Source organism: Trichomycterus rosablanca, chromosome 20 (assembly GCF_030014385.1).
Source record: "Trichomycterus rosablanca isolate fTriRos1 chromosome 20, fTriRos1.hap1, whole genome shotgun sequence".
NCBI lineage: Eukaryota > Metazoa > Chordata > Actinopteri > Siluriformes > Trichomycteridae > Trichomycterus > Trichomycterus rosablanca.
This window is the reverse complement of record NC_086007.1, coordinates 11,403,782-11,419,951: the sequence shown is the minus strand read 5'-3', so window position 1 is coordinate 11,419,951 and position 16,170 is coordinate 11,403,782. Positions and strand designations below refer to the sequence as shown.

The 16,170-nt window shown below is 38.2% G+C and overlaps 2 protein-coding genes across 2 annotated transcripts in view; one reads left to right on the top strand and one right to left on the bottom strand.

The window, feature by feature from the left end:
* The first annotated feature begins 761 nt into the window (after window positions 1-761).
* LOC134334889 (melanocortin-2 receptor accessory protein-like) lies at window positions 762-1,489 on the top strand. The gene is made up of 3 exons (XM_063017357.1): window positions 762-867; window positions 955-1,051; window positions 1,364-1,489. The coding sequence occupies exons 1-3, from the start codon at window positions 762-764 to the stop codon at window positions 1,425-1,427; spliced, it is 267 nt and encodes an 88-aa protein (XP_062873427.1). The 3' UTR covers window positions 1,428-1,489.
* Window positions 1,490-6,397: 4,908 nt separating this feature from the next.
* Window positions 6,398-16,170, bottom strand: part of LOC134334053 (solute carrier family 12 member 7-like) — a 31,500-nt gene continuing 21,727 nt past the window's right edge. Inside the window, exons 15-26 of the mRNA XM_063016218.1 lie at window positions 14,870-14,989; window positions 14,649-14,753; window positions 14,359-14,527; window positions 12,892-13,087; window positions 11,127-11,296; window positions 10,918-11,049; window positions 9,738-9,845; window positions 9,521-9,631; window positions 8,999-9,168; window positions 7,224-7,238; window positions 6,996-7,129; window positions 6,398-6,541 (exon numbers count right to left, since the gene is read on the bottom strand). Of these exons, the coding sequence (XP_062872288.1) occupies window positions 6,450-6,541; window positions 6,996-7,129; window positions 7,224-7,238; window positions 8,999-9,168; window positions 9,521-9,631; window positions 9,738-9,845; window positions 10,918-11,049; window positions 11,127-11,296; window positions 12,892-13,087; window positions 14,359-14,527; window positions 14,649-14,753; window positions 14,870-14,989 (1,522 nt within the window). The 3' untranslated portion in view covers window positions 6,398-6,449. The remainder of the gene's footprint in view (window positions 6,542-6,995; window positions 7,130-7,223; window positions 7,239-8,998; window positions 9,169-9,520; window positions 9,632-9,737; window positions 9,846-10,917; window positions 11,050-11,126; window positions 11,297-12,891; window positions 13,088-14,358; window positions 14,528-14,648; window positions 14,754-14,869; window positions 14,990-16,170) is intronic.

Here is a 16,170-nt window from a genome sequence, read left to right as displayed (position 1 = left end):
ATAAGGACATTCCTGCCTCATACAATGACTTCAGCTGGTCAACATGGTTGTTATTGTGGTTGTTATTGACTCATAATCCTCTTCATGATGCACCATACATATTTAAACAGAGACAGATCTGGACTGCAGGCAGGCTAGTCAAGCACACACACTCTGGGCCTTGTTTCACTGACATGACCAAGAACCAAGTAATAACCAAAGAGAAAAGTCCCATTAAAATCCCAAAATACACCTTGGCGTTAATGGTACCTTTACATTTATGCAATTCATCCATGCCGTGGGCACGGATGCATCCCCATACCATGACGAATGATGTTTTTTTTTCTCACTGATTGACATCTGGAGGGTCCTTTTTGTCTTTGGCAACTCAATGACTCAATGTTTTCCTTAAAAACAAGCCTAAATGACAACAGCACACATTTTCACTGTCTTTCAGACCATCTGAGATGAGTTTGGGCTTAGAAAACTCTTTGTATATAGAGTGTCTTACAGATTACATTTTATTTATTTATTTATTTATATATTTAGTTAGTTAGTTGTAATCAGTCCTGGAGGTTCTGGTGTCACAAAGATTATCTTTGGTCTCCAGCTTGTTAAACATTTGACATACAGACAATACATATGAAGATGAGTAATTTTTTCCACCCTAGGTGTTGTCCTTCAAGCCGGTCCTTGATTGGAGAAGCCAGCTGATTTAATGGGAGGAGGGTTTAATAAACCAACAAACAAGAGAAGACACTTTCGGACAGAAGCCACTGACAATGGAGAAGTCTAATAACTCTTCAGCATATAAATGGACGTATGAATATTACTATGATTACGTTGATCCGGTGGCTGTGGACGCAAGTACACTGAAGTACAACAGATGTAAGTTTTCCTTTGACCAAAATTTTACATAATGCACAAGACTAATCACAGTATAGAAAAGTTCAAGCTGTTCTCTGGTTACTTTAGATTCAATTGTTATTATATTCTGGATTGCTATGGCTGCATTTATTGGAATATTGTTCTTGGTTTTATCAAGTATCTCAGGAGCAAAACATCTTCCAAGGTAAGTACACACCTATACAGATTGTCATTAATTTAATACAAAAATGTGACATGTTTAAATGCCTTTAATTTAGAATTAAATAACACTGAATATTTTTAAGTATTGAAAACTAGCATTTAAGGTTTTTTATGCATATACTTTTTGTTGCAACTTGATCAATATACATTTTTTAAGCTTATTGCCTTCTGCCACATTAATTTTGATATGAGCTTTAAAATCTATTCATAAACACATTTCTAGTATGTGCTTGATTTGAAATCTTGGAGCTAAATAATCAGAATTTATCTTACACATGACTCTTCTGTTGCACAGACATCGCAGTATACGAAGGAACCCAAGAAGAGAAAGATGTTCTTCATCCAAACCCATAGTTTGATCAATGTTGTAAATAACAGCTAATCTGTTGGGGGAAAAAAAAAAATTTAAGTGTATTTTATTTACAAATCAGTTTTCACTGCAATCTCGGTGGTCTGTTGTTAAAAAAAAAATACCTGTATGTTTTAGGTTTCAGTTGTTTTTTTTTTTGTTTTTTTTTAGCCATTCCTGATCCCTTATTGCAGGTCATTTGATGCATACACTACACTCACATTGACCGAGAAGGGCTGCAAGCTAGCATACCACTTTTCTGACACGTGTAAAGCCAATGATTTTTTTTTTCTAGAATTAGAGGAAGACTCCTATAAAGAGTTTGTAAATGTACAGCACAGCCAGCAATGCTTTCTGTATCCCCGTATTAAATAATTAAACTCCTTTGCATTTTCATTACATTTAACATACATCATTTAGCAGACATTTTCATTCAAAGTGAGTTACAATTAAGGGCCCAACAGTAGCAATTTGGCAGCAACCTTCTGAATAATAGTCCAGTACCTTAACCACTGAACTATCACTGCCTGTGGGTATGGAAACATACACATAAAACACACAGTACCCACAATTTTGTTTCTCTATAACGGTAACAACACTGTATTGAAAGCTGTTTTGTTTATAGCCTGTTTACTTTGTCTGCACGTGATTATTTAGGCCTATTACACACAGTCAAACCGACACCAATAAGTAATAAAATTGTGTGTATTTTAATTATTGATAACAGTCCATTTAAATGTTTATTATTTCCCTGCACACCCCAAAATGATGTTTGTTTAAAGGGCAACACATGATCTGAAAATGCAGTGTTGATTGTTTTCAATGTATATGTTACATATAATTATTATTACAAGTAATAAATGCTGTTTAAGAACACTGATGTCTGCCTGTGCATCTCCATTTTTTTTGCAAAGCATGTCATAGGCTTGGCTTGTAATGTATGTACTTACTCTCACGTGGCAGTTTATCAGTAAACACAACACATTGATTACCCATTTTTCTTATAAAATAAACATATCTAGGTAGCAGTACAAAGGACTATATGGCTAATTAGTGATTCTAAATATACATACAAATACATGATTTACAAACATTCATTTTTAAACTCCTGGAGAAATCACTACAGGTAAACATTCTATTCTTCTGTTATTCGAACTCATTTTGGTCTTTCATAATCAAAGTCTGACAATCAGCAATGAGCCTTTCTGTAATTCAACAATCTTGCACTTAATTTACAAGAACCTTACAAATGTTTCCTTTAGTAAAGTTCTAAGTCAGTGATAGAACTTTAAAATAGTCTCCATATTATTAATGAGGACAAAATTGTACAGATTTTTTATATTAAATAAGAAATGGAAAAGAGAAACAGTGAGATACAAAGACTGATGCCTGGCAGTGCTGACCTTGCTTTATGAAGACACTTTTCACAGTTAAACACTGATTGATTTTCCCTACAGTGACGTTTATTAGTTTAAGAGGCATCACAAGGCTAAATGTAGAGATAAATGACCATGTTATTTGTTACCTTTAAATGAAGAAACGGTCAGCAAACTTCTGAGATCAGGTTTATCAAAACTGATTCGACTAAAAAATGAGCAGTTTATAATATAATAATAATAATAATAATACATTTTATTTATAACGCACTTTACATTTGAAAACAAATCTCAAAGTGCTAAAACATTAAAATCAGTTCAACTATGCAACATTTAACAAATAATTAACATACATACAAAACAACATACATACGCACCAACATATAAACATGTAAATCAAATAAAACCACAAATGGACTCAAATGCCAAAAAAACAAACAAATTACTTTTCAAATTTAACTTAAATGCATCTATTGTGTGGGACTCCTTTATGAAAAGTGGAAGACTGTCACCCTTGAACCTCATTTTGAGAGCGTGGAATAGGTAAGCTGGTTGGAAGATCGTGGAGCTTGTGGAGTGGAGTGAACACAGAGAAGGTCTGCGATATAGCTCGGAGCCAAGCCGTGTAAAGCTTCCAGACATGCAAATGCTGCGGCGGGATCCCGATAGATGTAACATGGGCGTCGTACTGTTCCCATAGCAACACAGCGTGTGTAAACCTCAGTAGGCAGTCGAGTGTTTGAATTTAAGCGCAGCAGCTCCGGTCCCGAGTAATAAGGCATATCACCGTATATGTGAAAGTATATGGCAGACTTTGAATCATTACCCGAGGCAGGGTAAAGTCCATGAATAAATCCAAACAGGACTAAAATTGCCACAGCAAATTCAGAGTTGGAGCAGGGCAGCAACGGCTCGTGTTAGGCAAGCGATAGTACAGATTAAGTCCAGAAAACTCCGGGTGCAATAAAATCCAATTCAGTCCAGACTGAATGTTGTCCTCCCGTTCCTGAAGGAGTAGCGATAATCCACCAATAAGATCATTTACTAATTAAAATTCAAAAAATAATAAAATACGGTAACGGTAGCGGCAGCCAAATGCGCCAGCGTTCACCATCACCATCCAGTACCCAACAGACGCCGAGACCATCCGATGAAAAACAGGAGCGGCAGAGACCACAAAAAGACGAAAACAAAAGAAAAACATGACAAAAATACAACAAAACACGGCAAAACATGACAAAATACAGCAACGGCAGCGGCAGCCAAATGCGCCAGCGTCCACCATCACCATGACAACAACCCCTGCCAAATATATATACATTTTAAAATATATTTTATACACTCTATACACATTAAGCCACTTTAAATGAACACAAATAATGTCTTTTGACTTTGTACTTATAAATATAAAAACAGTTAAGTATTTATAAGCATAATTAATAGGGGGGAAGAGAGATCTTTTTTACTATGTTATTTATGCATTTTCTCCATATTTTACCAATTTAGCCTAGCCAATTAGTCTTCTGCAGCTGGGGAACCCGATAACTATTGAAGAGGGTATATTTGCCTGACACATGCTCCCTCCAACGTGCACCACTGACCCCTGACCACAGACAGTCTCGCACAGGGAAAGTCACAGCGTTCCTCCAGTAACCACACAGCGTAAAAGACCTCACCCCCTTTTTTAGTCTGGGCTGTTCCCACCCAGCAGACTAGTGGCCAAATGTGTCTGCTGCAGGTGCTGCCAAACTGTGTCTGCTAGGTGTTCAGCCAACCGGTAGCAGAGCTGAGATTTGAACTCGAAGAGTATATTGTTCTCTCGTGATATTTCAATTCGCATTAATTTGAAATAACTAGATTGGGAGAAAAAGGGGGAATGCAAAGACAAAAAGCAAACACTACCTGGAGTATATGAAGAAAATATGAAGAAAAATTGGGGTTTATGTGTACCACCCAGTTACAGTTCCAAAGACTCACAGACTCACTGTTTAAAGGCCTCTTAAAGCTATACAGGCAGCTCACTAACACACTCAAATTTGGGTTTGCATTAAATTTGTCACTTGATACACCTCAGACATGGCCTGGTCAACACAAATTTTCTTTATTTAAAAAGGGGAGTAATGCACAGTGTATTTTAACAGCTTCATCTGTAATTAATACAAGTAGAAGAGAAGTCCCTCTTAAAGTCTGATATTGACTTTGTAGTAATAAAAATGGATTACAACACCCATAAACAATCATTTTTGACGACGGCAACAAAACCAAGTCATACAGTCTTTCACTTTTGAGATCCTATCTATGTACATATTCTTAATGTACAGACTTAACAACTCTGTATGTGGAAAATATTTTTACCAGCACACAACTTACACTATAAATTACATTTCATTCAGGATAATCTGAACATGTGCACATAAATCAGACTTCAACAGGATGAATCTCCAATAGCATCACATTTCAAGTTAAAATCGAAACTGTTAAAACAAGTTAAAATTGAAAATTCCCTATTGTAATAGCAGCACATGATAATTATAAAAGTAAAATTGTAGTGAAGGAGGATGAATGGATAGTTGGAGGAATGGATGTGTGGATGAATTCATCAGGGCAATTCTTTGATGGATATGTCCGTCAAATCATCCATCTATCATTCAGCCATCCATCGATCCATCCAACCATACATCTGTCTATCTGTCTATCTAAATTCCCTGGGATAGTTTTCCAACTAGTAAGTAAAATATATCTTAAAAGCCTTATAATTATGTATTCATTCATTTTACCACCACTTTATCCTAGTCAGGGTTGTGGTGGGTCTGATTCATTGGATGAAAGGTAGCAAACACCCTAAACAGGTCGCCAGCCTATCACAGGGTGCACACACACACACACCAGTCAAACTGACTGCATGTCTTTGAACTTGAGGGAAAAGACTGGAGCATCCCAAAGGAAACCCACAGGTGTGCCACAGTTTCGCCCTCATCATAATTATTCCTAGGCAAAGAAAATAGTACAATATATAAAAAATAAAAAATAAATAAATAAAAAAACAGTAATATTTTGAATGTTATCATTTGAAAAAAAAAGTAGTTACAAAAAATGAAATCGTTCTAAAACTGGTGCCACCCTAAAACAATGGGCAGGAGGCAGACCTACACACATTACACACCCATTCACTCAATTACACACTCACCTGCACATAGGAGCAGCCAGAAAAAAACAGGTAAAACATGCCAAACTCATCACAGAGAGTGAACGAAGGTAAGGTTTAAAACAGGTCCTCTAGACCCTGCTCCTGTGTGGCAGCCAAACTGCTGCATTATGGAATTAGGTGAGAACTTTTCTTTGCACTTTTTCGACACCTGAACAGGGATGTAAGAAGAAATAATGTCTGGTTTCAGTTGGCAGAACACTGGCGTATTGACATAATCATATTCCATGGTATTAAAATGACCATCTTCGTTTTTGTAGCAAGTTTTTTTACACTGACATTAAATTGTATAGAGAGTTCTATTCAAAGGATAATCAGATTTCATCAGATGTGAGCAGATGTCCTCTCTTGATCAGTAAGGGCTGAAACGTAGATTTTCTATACATTTTCATCCTTAAATACTACAAAATTTCACTCTTCATAGAGCTCCAGAGTTTATTCCATCCTTGGGCTATGAGTAGATGGTGATGACCTCTCTGCCTCCACCTCGTACAAGCAGAACTCGCTCCAAACCTTCCATTAATACCTCCAAAAATTCCATGTCTGGTGAAATTCAGTCAAGGTTTAATGATCATGATACATAATTAATTATTATATAATTATATGATAACTTGTTGTGATGTAATATCTATAAAGAAGACTGTTTTTATAGGTACAACCTGCCCTTTTTGCTACAGTATATGATATTGTGATCTTATGATATCACATTTATCTAATGGGAGATAATTACACTTCAGCTGGGACACATAACGTACAGCAAGTGTGTCACTTTCTTATTGTGCATATTTATCCACAATTCCCCAAGTACTGTAGATTAACAAAACTATGTTTCAGAAAATGGTTTAAGACCATTTATGCATTTTTGAACTGCATTTGAACTCAAGGCAGCTCAGATGTCTTTATAAAATATTACACTATAAAACATTAAAAAAAACCTCCCCATGTGCATAGATCTTAAATGTAAAATAATGATATGATATTGCATTAAAAAGGATACAATTCTCATCACCCCCCTTGTTTTTAGGTGGTCCAGGCATATTCAGTAAGACAAGATGAGCATTCTGGGATTTATTGACCATGACTTCATTCAGTTTCACTGCAGTGTGCATCCTCCTGACATTCGATTGGTTTCTGTGAAAAAGAAAATTGGGATTTGTTGTGTGTTACAACAGAAAGACATTTCCACTTAGATATTAATGTCATGAACAAATAAAATATGACTTACAGGTTCCCCCACTCCCTAGAAAGAAGATCCAAGAAAAATAGATGTCAGAATTGCATGAAAAATTTATATCCATGTAATATTATCACATATAATTATCAATAATATATATAACAAATACTGTGGAATGATTAGCACAAATAATTATCCGTAATATATAACAATCACAGTATAAATTACATACATTCATGAGTGACTATTAGAAACTACATATTTTTATTTTATTATAGAATATAATACAATAATTTATTATCTACTGTTTGGAAATTTGTCTTCGGACACTCATGGCCGTAAAATATACACAACATTCATATATTAAAAACATACATAACATTTATGACAAATATCACATAAAATATCATTCACTATGAATGTATCACATGATTACAGGCTTAGGAATTCACAGTTTATACAGAATTTGGTTAAAAAAGACCTATTTTATATGCTCATAGTTGCCCTCTGCATCCTATACCGCCTGCCTGATAGTAATTCAAGTTTTTTATTATCTTCATGCCTTTTTGTAAATATGGTCCCTCTACCAATCTTCCATATGTTTTTTAGTTCTTCCTACAACTTTGCTACCTATTCTTACTACTCTTATAAGCTTCCCCTTACCCTTACAACTTAAATTCCCAAATCATGTTGTCATATTGCCATTACTAGGCAAAACCCCCTAATCATGAAGTGCTGGAAATATTCCTTTAAATTGTTGGCCCATGTCGACAAGAGTGCATGAAAAATTATAATTATAATAACTGCAGATTTGACAGCTTAACATTCATAAAACAAATTTCTTGGTCTACCACATTCCAACCATTTTAACCACTAGGTACTTTAGTCATTTATTGGATTTGGATATAATGACTAGGAAGGCCATTGAAGTAGACTTAACACATTGTTATGAAAGAAGAAACCAGTTTGTAACATGGTGCATTATCATGTTGGAAGATTTTATAAGGTTAATTGTAGGGTGGCTGTAGCCTAGTGGTTAAGGTACTGGACAAGTAATCAAAATGCACCTCTGCCAAGTTGCTGCTGTTGGGCCCTTAAGCAAGGCCCTTAACCCTCAATTGCTCAGACTATATTCTGTCACACTACTGTAAGTCACTTTGGATGAAAGCATCTGATAAATGCTGAGAATGTAATGTTAATTGTGTGTATTACCCAATACCATTACACCACAACTACCAGCCTGAACTCCTGACACAAAGTAGGTAGATCTAAGCTGTTTACAACACATTCTAAACCTATGATCTGTATGTCATGATCTGTATGTACTACTATGGAAGCACTACTGTAAGTCGCTCTGGATAAGAGCGTCTGCCAAATGCCGAAAATGTAAATGTCATAGTAGAAATTCTGATTCATCTGTTCTGGGCTGACAGGAGTGGAACCCTAAGTGTTGGTGTGTTATTGTAGTTATTGTATCTGTCCTGAGGTTTAAGTTTGTGTATTCTGAGATGCTTTTGTGCTCACTATGATTGTAAGGACTGATTATTTTAGTTACCATAGTCTTGTAGTAAGCTTAAACCAGTCTGGCCATTTCAACCTGATATATCTTATTTTCACACTTTTCTCTATAAATTCTAATTGCATGACAAAGTAAGTTAGTAAGGCTCTTGATTTATTTTTGTATAATTGTTAGGGTTTGCAATGCTGCCACGTCTGCTGATTTGACATCATTTTACATAGTACAGGCGTTCCCAATAAAGTTACTGATGAGTGTAGTATTTTACAAATTTCTGAGCAGTTTTCTTGTCATTTCTCGTGCTACTCACGGTTTCATGCTGAAGATGTCCCGTACAGCTGCACTGGCCTCACGGTGACGGTTTCTGTCAGCAACATACTTCTCTTTTGTCCAGGTCATTTGGATACGATCAGAGGTGGGGGTGCTCTTCTCCTGGTTACCCGAATGGCCTTTAGAGTTCTTTTCATGTGACATTTGGGTCTAAAGGATTAACAAACATGGGTTTTGTTAGATCTGGCTTAAAGCTAACACAACATATTATCCAGTATTACATCGTACCAGCATGCTAAAGTCAAATATGGTAGTGGTCAGGGCCGGCGCTAGGGGGGGGCTGAGGGGGGCATTGCCCCCCCAAATTGTGTCTTTGCCCCCCCAAGCAAAGCAGTCCAGAACCGGGGCTGGTAGTGGTAGTGTGATAATTGAGCTCAATAAAACAGTCCACATACTTTTTGGTCATGTAGTGCCCCCCCCCCCCCCCCCCAAACACACACACACCCACCCACCCAAACACAACCTTCTTTGTAAACATGTATGAACCTAAAAAAAATTTTACCTCATGCTCAGTGTTATCAACACCAGGCACTTGTAAGGTGTTCGGTATGAGTTCCTTCTGGTGTTTTTTCCTCTTGATAGAGCTCCTTGACTGATCAGTTATGGTTTGAATCTAACAAACGTCACATCACATGTAACACAATGATTAGCAAAGAAAGAGCAATTGGTTTGCAGTTTCAACCACCTGAACAGTTCAATGTAAAGTCCTTGTTTATTACCTCTCTTTCTCTCTCATTTTTGGACAGCTGCATCTGTCTCAGCAACTGGGAACGCTGCTCCATTACCAAGGTCTTCTCATAGGTGAAGGCTGAGATATCACTCTCATGCTTACAAACAGAAACAAAGCAAAGTGTAAAAATACTGTCACATTACAAATCCAAATATCAGCATCTTACAAGTCGTAAAACATCGTACAGGGCTAAAAAAGGATATTTATCACACTAAATAATAACATTCTTGTTTTCCAAACAGTTTAAATTTAAAGTCATCTGACCACTGGGTTCTAATCTCTAATCTAGGTGTTGTGCTCTAATCTCTTCATTGTCTGAGATCCAACACCCCTAATACATCATAAAGACCAATAATGAAAAAGCTTTTGCTGGCCGGTATTCATTAAAGAGATTTTGCCTAGTCTAAACAAAGGGCAGGACGGTGGCTAAGTGGGTAGCACTGTCGCCTCACAGCAAGAAGGTCCTGGATTCAATCCCCAGGCGGGGCAGTCTGGGTCCTTTCTGTGCAGAGTTTGCATGTTCTCCCCGTGTCTGTGTGGGTTTCCTCCCGGAGCTCCGGTTTCCTCCCACAGTCCAAAAACATGCAGCCAGGTTAATTGGAGACACTGAATTGCCCTATAGGTGAATGGGTGTGTACGTGTGTGTGTGTTTATGTATGTGTGTCTGCCCTGCAATAAACTGCCGCCCCGTCCAGGGTGTTACTATGTGCCTTACGCCCATTGAAAAGCTGGGATAGGCTCCAGCACCCCACCCCCACTTGACCCTGATTGGATAAGTGGTTAAGACAGTGAGTCAGCAAGTCAGAAGATGGTAACCATGCCTAGGTTGGAGACCTAGTTCATTTTAAACGACTAGAATAAGTATTGTGTATGTGAACAGAGTCTCTTGTCTATAAAGTACTGCTGGATCTGCTTCTTTACATGTAAACCAAATGCAAAATTAATTGAAAAATGACATGAAACAAATAGTTTAGTAAGTTAATTATCTATGTGTTTTCCAGCCAGGTATTCTTTATTAACTGTTGCAAATAGTGTTATTTTTCCATCTACTTCCATCTTTTGTATCCATGGTCAAACTGTGAGAATTAAAATATATGTACATCACTAAACAATCACAAATATATAATAAACCCTTTTAAACCCCCACAATCAGTGCAAGCACGTCTTACCATCTCCACCACCTCCACTTCAGCATTCAGACGCAGCTGGTACATAAACATGTGCAGATCCTTCTTCATCTGAATGCTGTTGTCATCCAGCTGTGCCACAGTAAAGATGCGCATCTTGCACTTCTTCCAGACCTACAAGAAGCCTCAGTGTAAGACTTTTTACTCTGATTTCACTATTAAACTACACTGAGCATTTCTTGACTTTGTACCTTGTGCTGGCGGAGCAGGAATGGCAGCAGCATGAGCAAACCTCCATCATGGACAATCCACCACACATCGATGGTGCCTTCAGTCAGACGGTCTGTGTTGCTGGGAAATTGGTTGATGTTCTTTGCCACAAGCAGAGCCTGCTGTGCTGATGTGGTTTCTCTTATTGTTTCTGTGAGAGGAAATAGTTCAGGTTAGTCTATGTAAAGGTGGATAAATAATTTACCTGGGTACCCTGGGTAAGATTTTTTAGATAAAGCTCCTCATAAATTTGTCTTGTTATTCACTTTGACTGGTAGAGTGAGTCACTGTCTGTAAGGAGTTGCATAAATGTACTCAATACTCAGGTGAGTAAGCAAATCTAGGTGTGTGTTGCTTTGGCATCATGCATCCTGGCATCCCAGCATGCCGGGACTAGTAAAAATGAATGAATGATTCCAAGTTATTACATATCCCGGGTATCAGTAGAGTTTGTTTGAACTTACTCACATCTAAAGGCAAATTATAGTAGCCAGTTTTGCTTAATGGCATATTTTTGTCATATCAGTGTACCTGCAGAAACCCATTAATACACAGGATGAACATGTTATAATCATCTGAGACAGTAAAAGGAGATAAGGATCTTACATGGGATCATGGAGCTGTGTGCCACCCACCACATTATACATAAGGATTTAGTTTTGCTACCTACCATTAACATTAACATTACAGCCGAACCAAAAATAGAACCAGTCTAGCTAACATCATTTATGATTTGTACACCCTTGCTAGCCATTTTTACTTGACTTGACCTTTTCAAGATTAACTCCACTGGGTAAAGAATGCAAAAAAACTAATAATTTTTAGCTCACAAAGTCCCTATCTGGTCCCTCCCAAGCCCTACCAAAACACACAAGCAGTCGTACCTTCAACACTTTGCCTTCCATATTTATTTGTGGGTGGTGTGGTTGTGTAGCTGAATGAGAAGCTGCTGTACATCAGACATAGGTTCTGGAGCTATGGGTTCATTTCTTACCCCTGGTTACTGTCTGTGAGATGTTTTAGATTTTCTCCCACTGTTTGTCTTATTCCACTTCTAAAAACACGCCAGTAGGTGAATTAGCTGCATTAAGTGTTTGTTGCCTTGTGGTATGCTGGCATCTTGTCCAGGGTGCAAACACTTTGTTGCACTCTTTGTCACAGTTTTTGGGTGTGCCAATCCCACTCCTGTGCCTCTTGTGGGGGTTTAAATTCTGGTCTGGGTTTACAAATACAGAAGATGCATGATGTTACTTAAACCTAGCTATTGGGGGGGGGGGGGGGGGGGGGACAAGCCTGAATAATTAGGAGGGTTGCGTCAGTAAGGGCATCAAGAAGTCATCAAAAATGGTGCCAAATCAAATATGCAAATAAATGATCCCTTCTGGCTATTCCTAATGGAAGCAGCCGAGAGGAATCACTCACCAGACCCAGTGCAACCTTGACTAGAATGAAGCTATTCACATTACTGGGCTGATAGGGAGCAGTTGTTTTCCTAAACATAGTTCTTTGTCTGCACCTCACCCATCAAATTTCATGACCCACACATTCAAACTACAATTCCAACTACACCAAAAATGGCCTTAATATAAACCTGAGCAATAGTCTTGGTTTTCATTTCCCGACAGCCCTCCCAGAAAGCTATAAATCTTCACTCTATTTTAATCCCTTCAAGATTTCCAGTCTAATTTAAAGCTTAAAATGTACTTGTGTTCTAATCAGTGACCATGAGTAGCTGGATGTACGCACCTATGAAGTTCCTCCAGGAGAGGGAGTCCTCTGCCCGTCTCCAGTTGCTGGGCCAGGCCATCAGGACAGTGTTGTGTTTCATGCCTCCCAGTCCAGCTGACTGGATCAGGTTGGAGAATCCGTCTCTTAGGTTGGAGCAAACCACAACATGACAGAAGCCTTTGGTTTTTTCTGCATGCATGGCCGCCTTGACGTTCTGTAAACAAAGAAGCTGGTTATGTGGTTTTGTCTAAACCAGTTATCTCAAATAGTCTTGCCACAATATTTTAACTACAAAGCAGCCATGCTATATGTCGACCTGAGATCATTATGTCCTTGTCTGCTTTTGGGTTGTGATCCCCTAAATTTGAATCACTAATTTATACCATTCATTGGATTTTAAAACAGCAGCCACATATTACATTGTTTATTTTTTATTCATGTACTTTAACCAACCTTCTATGTGGCACCAACATTACCTGCTGTGCCACCATGTAACCACATGGAAAGTTAAAGGGAAACTGCCTTCTGAAGAACTCAAAACCTATTACTTATTACTTAGAACCACAGATTCCACTGATGCAGATGCCTTGCCTTACTTGTACATAACTTTGTTATTAAAAAAAGATAAATACTTTCCTTTACAATATCCAGATAGGGCTTGAGTTCTGATTCCCAAATTAATACATTATGATAGGATATTATTAAATTAACTTCATATTAGCCTTTAGTTTGGATATTCATTTTTTAGCCTATATTATAATAATTTTTAATAAGCTGTTGCTTTTTTCTATACTATGCAGCAACTAAGCACATTTTGCAGCTAAAATGCTACCGGTCTACATTTTCCACTGTGTGATTTAGTCAGGCCTTGAAGGCAAATTCTTGTTGTAAAGGTGGTGGCTGAGATGGCTAAAAAACATTCCAGCCTTTGGAGCCATGAATGCAGTGCAGCTCAGCTGTATAAATTGGATGGGCTGACCAGAAAAACAAAGAATAAAGTACAGCTAATCAAGAATCGGCGTATGAATAACCTAATAACCTTTTCTGAATTTACTGATTATTATTTTGAATTTAAGTTTTTAAGACAGCTTTGGCACGGCGGCTCAGTGGGTAGCACTGTCGCCTCACAGCAAGAAGGTCCTGGGTTCGATCCCCAGGTGAGGCGGTCCGGGTCCTTTCTGTGTGGAGTTTCCTCCGGGAGCTCCGGTTTCCTCCCACAGTCCAAAGATATGCAAGTGAGATGAATTGGAGATTGTCCATGACTGTGTAAGACATCAAACTTGTGAACTGATTAATCTCGTGTAACGATTACCGTTTCTATCATGAATGTAACCAAAGTGTGTAAAACATTAAATCCTAATAAATAAATAAATAAATAAACAAAGCCATGTCAGCCATTAAGCTTGTTCCTTTAGCAATATGAAACACATTAACAAGATGATTGACAGCGATGAGCTTTATGTGTTCTGCTTTTTTTATGCTCACCGATTCAGCTTGCTTGGCCTCAGCACTTTGTGTCATGTAAGTTCCCTGCAGTACAGAAGAGACGATGGTCAGGCCTTTACCGGCTTTCAGCTGAGAGGTGAAAGAAAGCAGTCGTGGGTGTTTCACTGCCAAATCAGAATCCAGTTTCAGCAACACGAGCAGCTGGGGCCTAAAAGATACCACATGTGTAAAAACAAAAGTAAAGATTTATCCTAACTCAAGCATTTATAAAATAAATAAAAGTACTCTCTTAATGGAAGCTGGTACTGTTAAAAAAAATTCAAACTTACCTCCAGTTCTTGGTGTGTGGCGGCACTTGCTCAAGCTTTATTAGAGCGTATCGTGCTGCATTTAGAGACAGCCCTCTAATTCCATCCCCCCACTCCTTCTCTGCCCTGTAGGTTTAAAAACATATTATAAAGAAAACCTCTGCCGTTTGTTATGAATACATTTTGTTTATATTAAAATGATATTTTTAATATCACACAAAATTGAAGGAAAACTGACTCACCCTCTGTATTCAATGTATTTATATATGCATCCTGCTATCAGCAAGGCCACCAGGGCATAGTACCAAGATGAAATAAACATAAGAGAGAGACAAAGGGTCATGCCCAGTAGTGAAAGACTCCTATGGGATTAGAAGCAGATCAGTTATTTTATAGGGATTGAATATACAAAACACTAAAACAATAAGACTATATTGTTACTGTGGGTGTGGTGCATCTGAGTCATACATATAAATAGATTTGGGTGAGTCATAAATATAAAAGAGATGAGTGCCAATGAACAATTACATACAGCAAACGAGAGGTACTACTGTCTAGGGCAGTTGTAGCCTAGTGGTAAAAGTACTGAACAAGTAATCGAAAGGTCATTGGTCCAAGCCCCGCCATTGCCACACTGTTGGGCCATTGAGCAAGGCCTTTAACCCATATTTGTTTAGACAGTTATAGTACTGTAAGTAGTACTGCTTTTGGGTAGAAGTGTCATTTATTTATACTGATCAGCCATAACATTAAAACCACCTCCTTGTTTCTACACACTGTCCATTTTATCAGCTCCACTTACCATATAGAAGCACTTTGTAGGTACAATTACTGACTGTAGTCCATCTGTTTCTCTCCATACCTTTTTAGCCTGCTTTCACCCTGTTCTTCAATGGTCAGGACCCCCACAGGAACACCACAGACCAGGTATTATTTAGGTGGTGGATCATTCTCAGCACTGCAGTGACACTGACATGGTGGTGGTGTGTTAGTGTGTGTTGTGCTAGTATGAGTGGATAAGACACAGCAATGCTGATTTTTTAAACACCTCACTGTCACTGCTGGACTGAGAGTAGTCCACCAACCAAATATATACAGCCAACAGTGCCCCGTGGGCAGCGTCCTGTGACCACTGATGAAGGTCTAGAAGATGACCAACTCAAACAGCAGCAATAGATGAGCGTCCGTCTCTGACTTTACATCTACAAGGTGAACCAACCAGGTAGGAGTGTCTAATAGAGTGGACAGTGAGTGGACACGGTATTTAAAAACTCCAGCAGCGCTGCTGTGTCTAAACCACTCATACCAGCTCAACACACACTAACACACCACCACCATGTCATTGTCACTGCAGTGCTGAGAATGATCCAACACCCAAATAATACCAACTCTGTAGTGGTCCTGATCATTGAAGAACAGGGTAAAAGCTAACAAAGTATGTAGAGAAACAGATGGACTACAGTCAGTAAGTGTAGAACTACAAAGTGCTCCTATATGGTAAGTGGAGCTGATAAAATGGACAGTGAGCGTAAAAAACAAGGAG

Coding starts and splice junctions, on each gene's coding strand:
- LOC134334889 (XM_063017357.1), top strand. CDS start 762: ATGGAGAAGTCTAATAACTCTTCAGCATATAAATGGACGTATGAATAT. Junction 868..954: donor TACACTGAAGTACAACAGAT/GTAAGTTTTCCT, acceptor TGGTTACTTTAG/ATTCAATTGTTATTATATTC. Junction 1,052..1,363: donor GGAGCAAAACATCTTCCAAG/GTAAGTACACAC, acceptor TCTGTTGCACAG/ACATCGCAGTATACGAAGGA.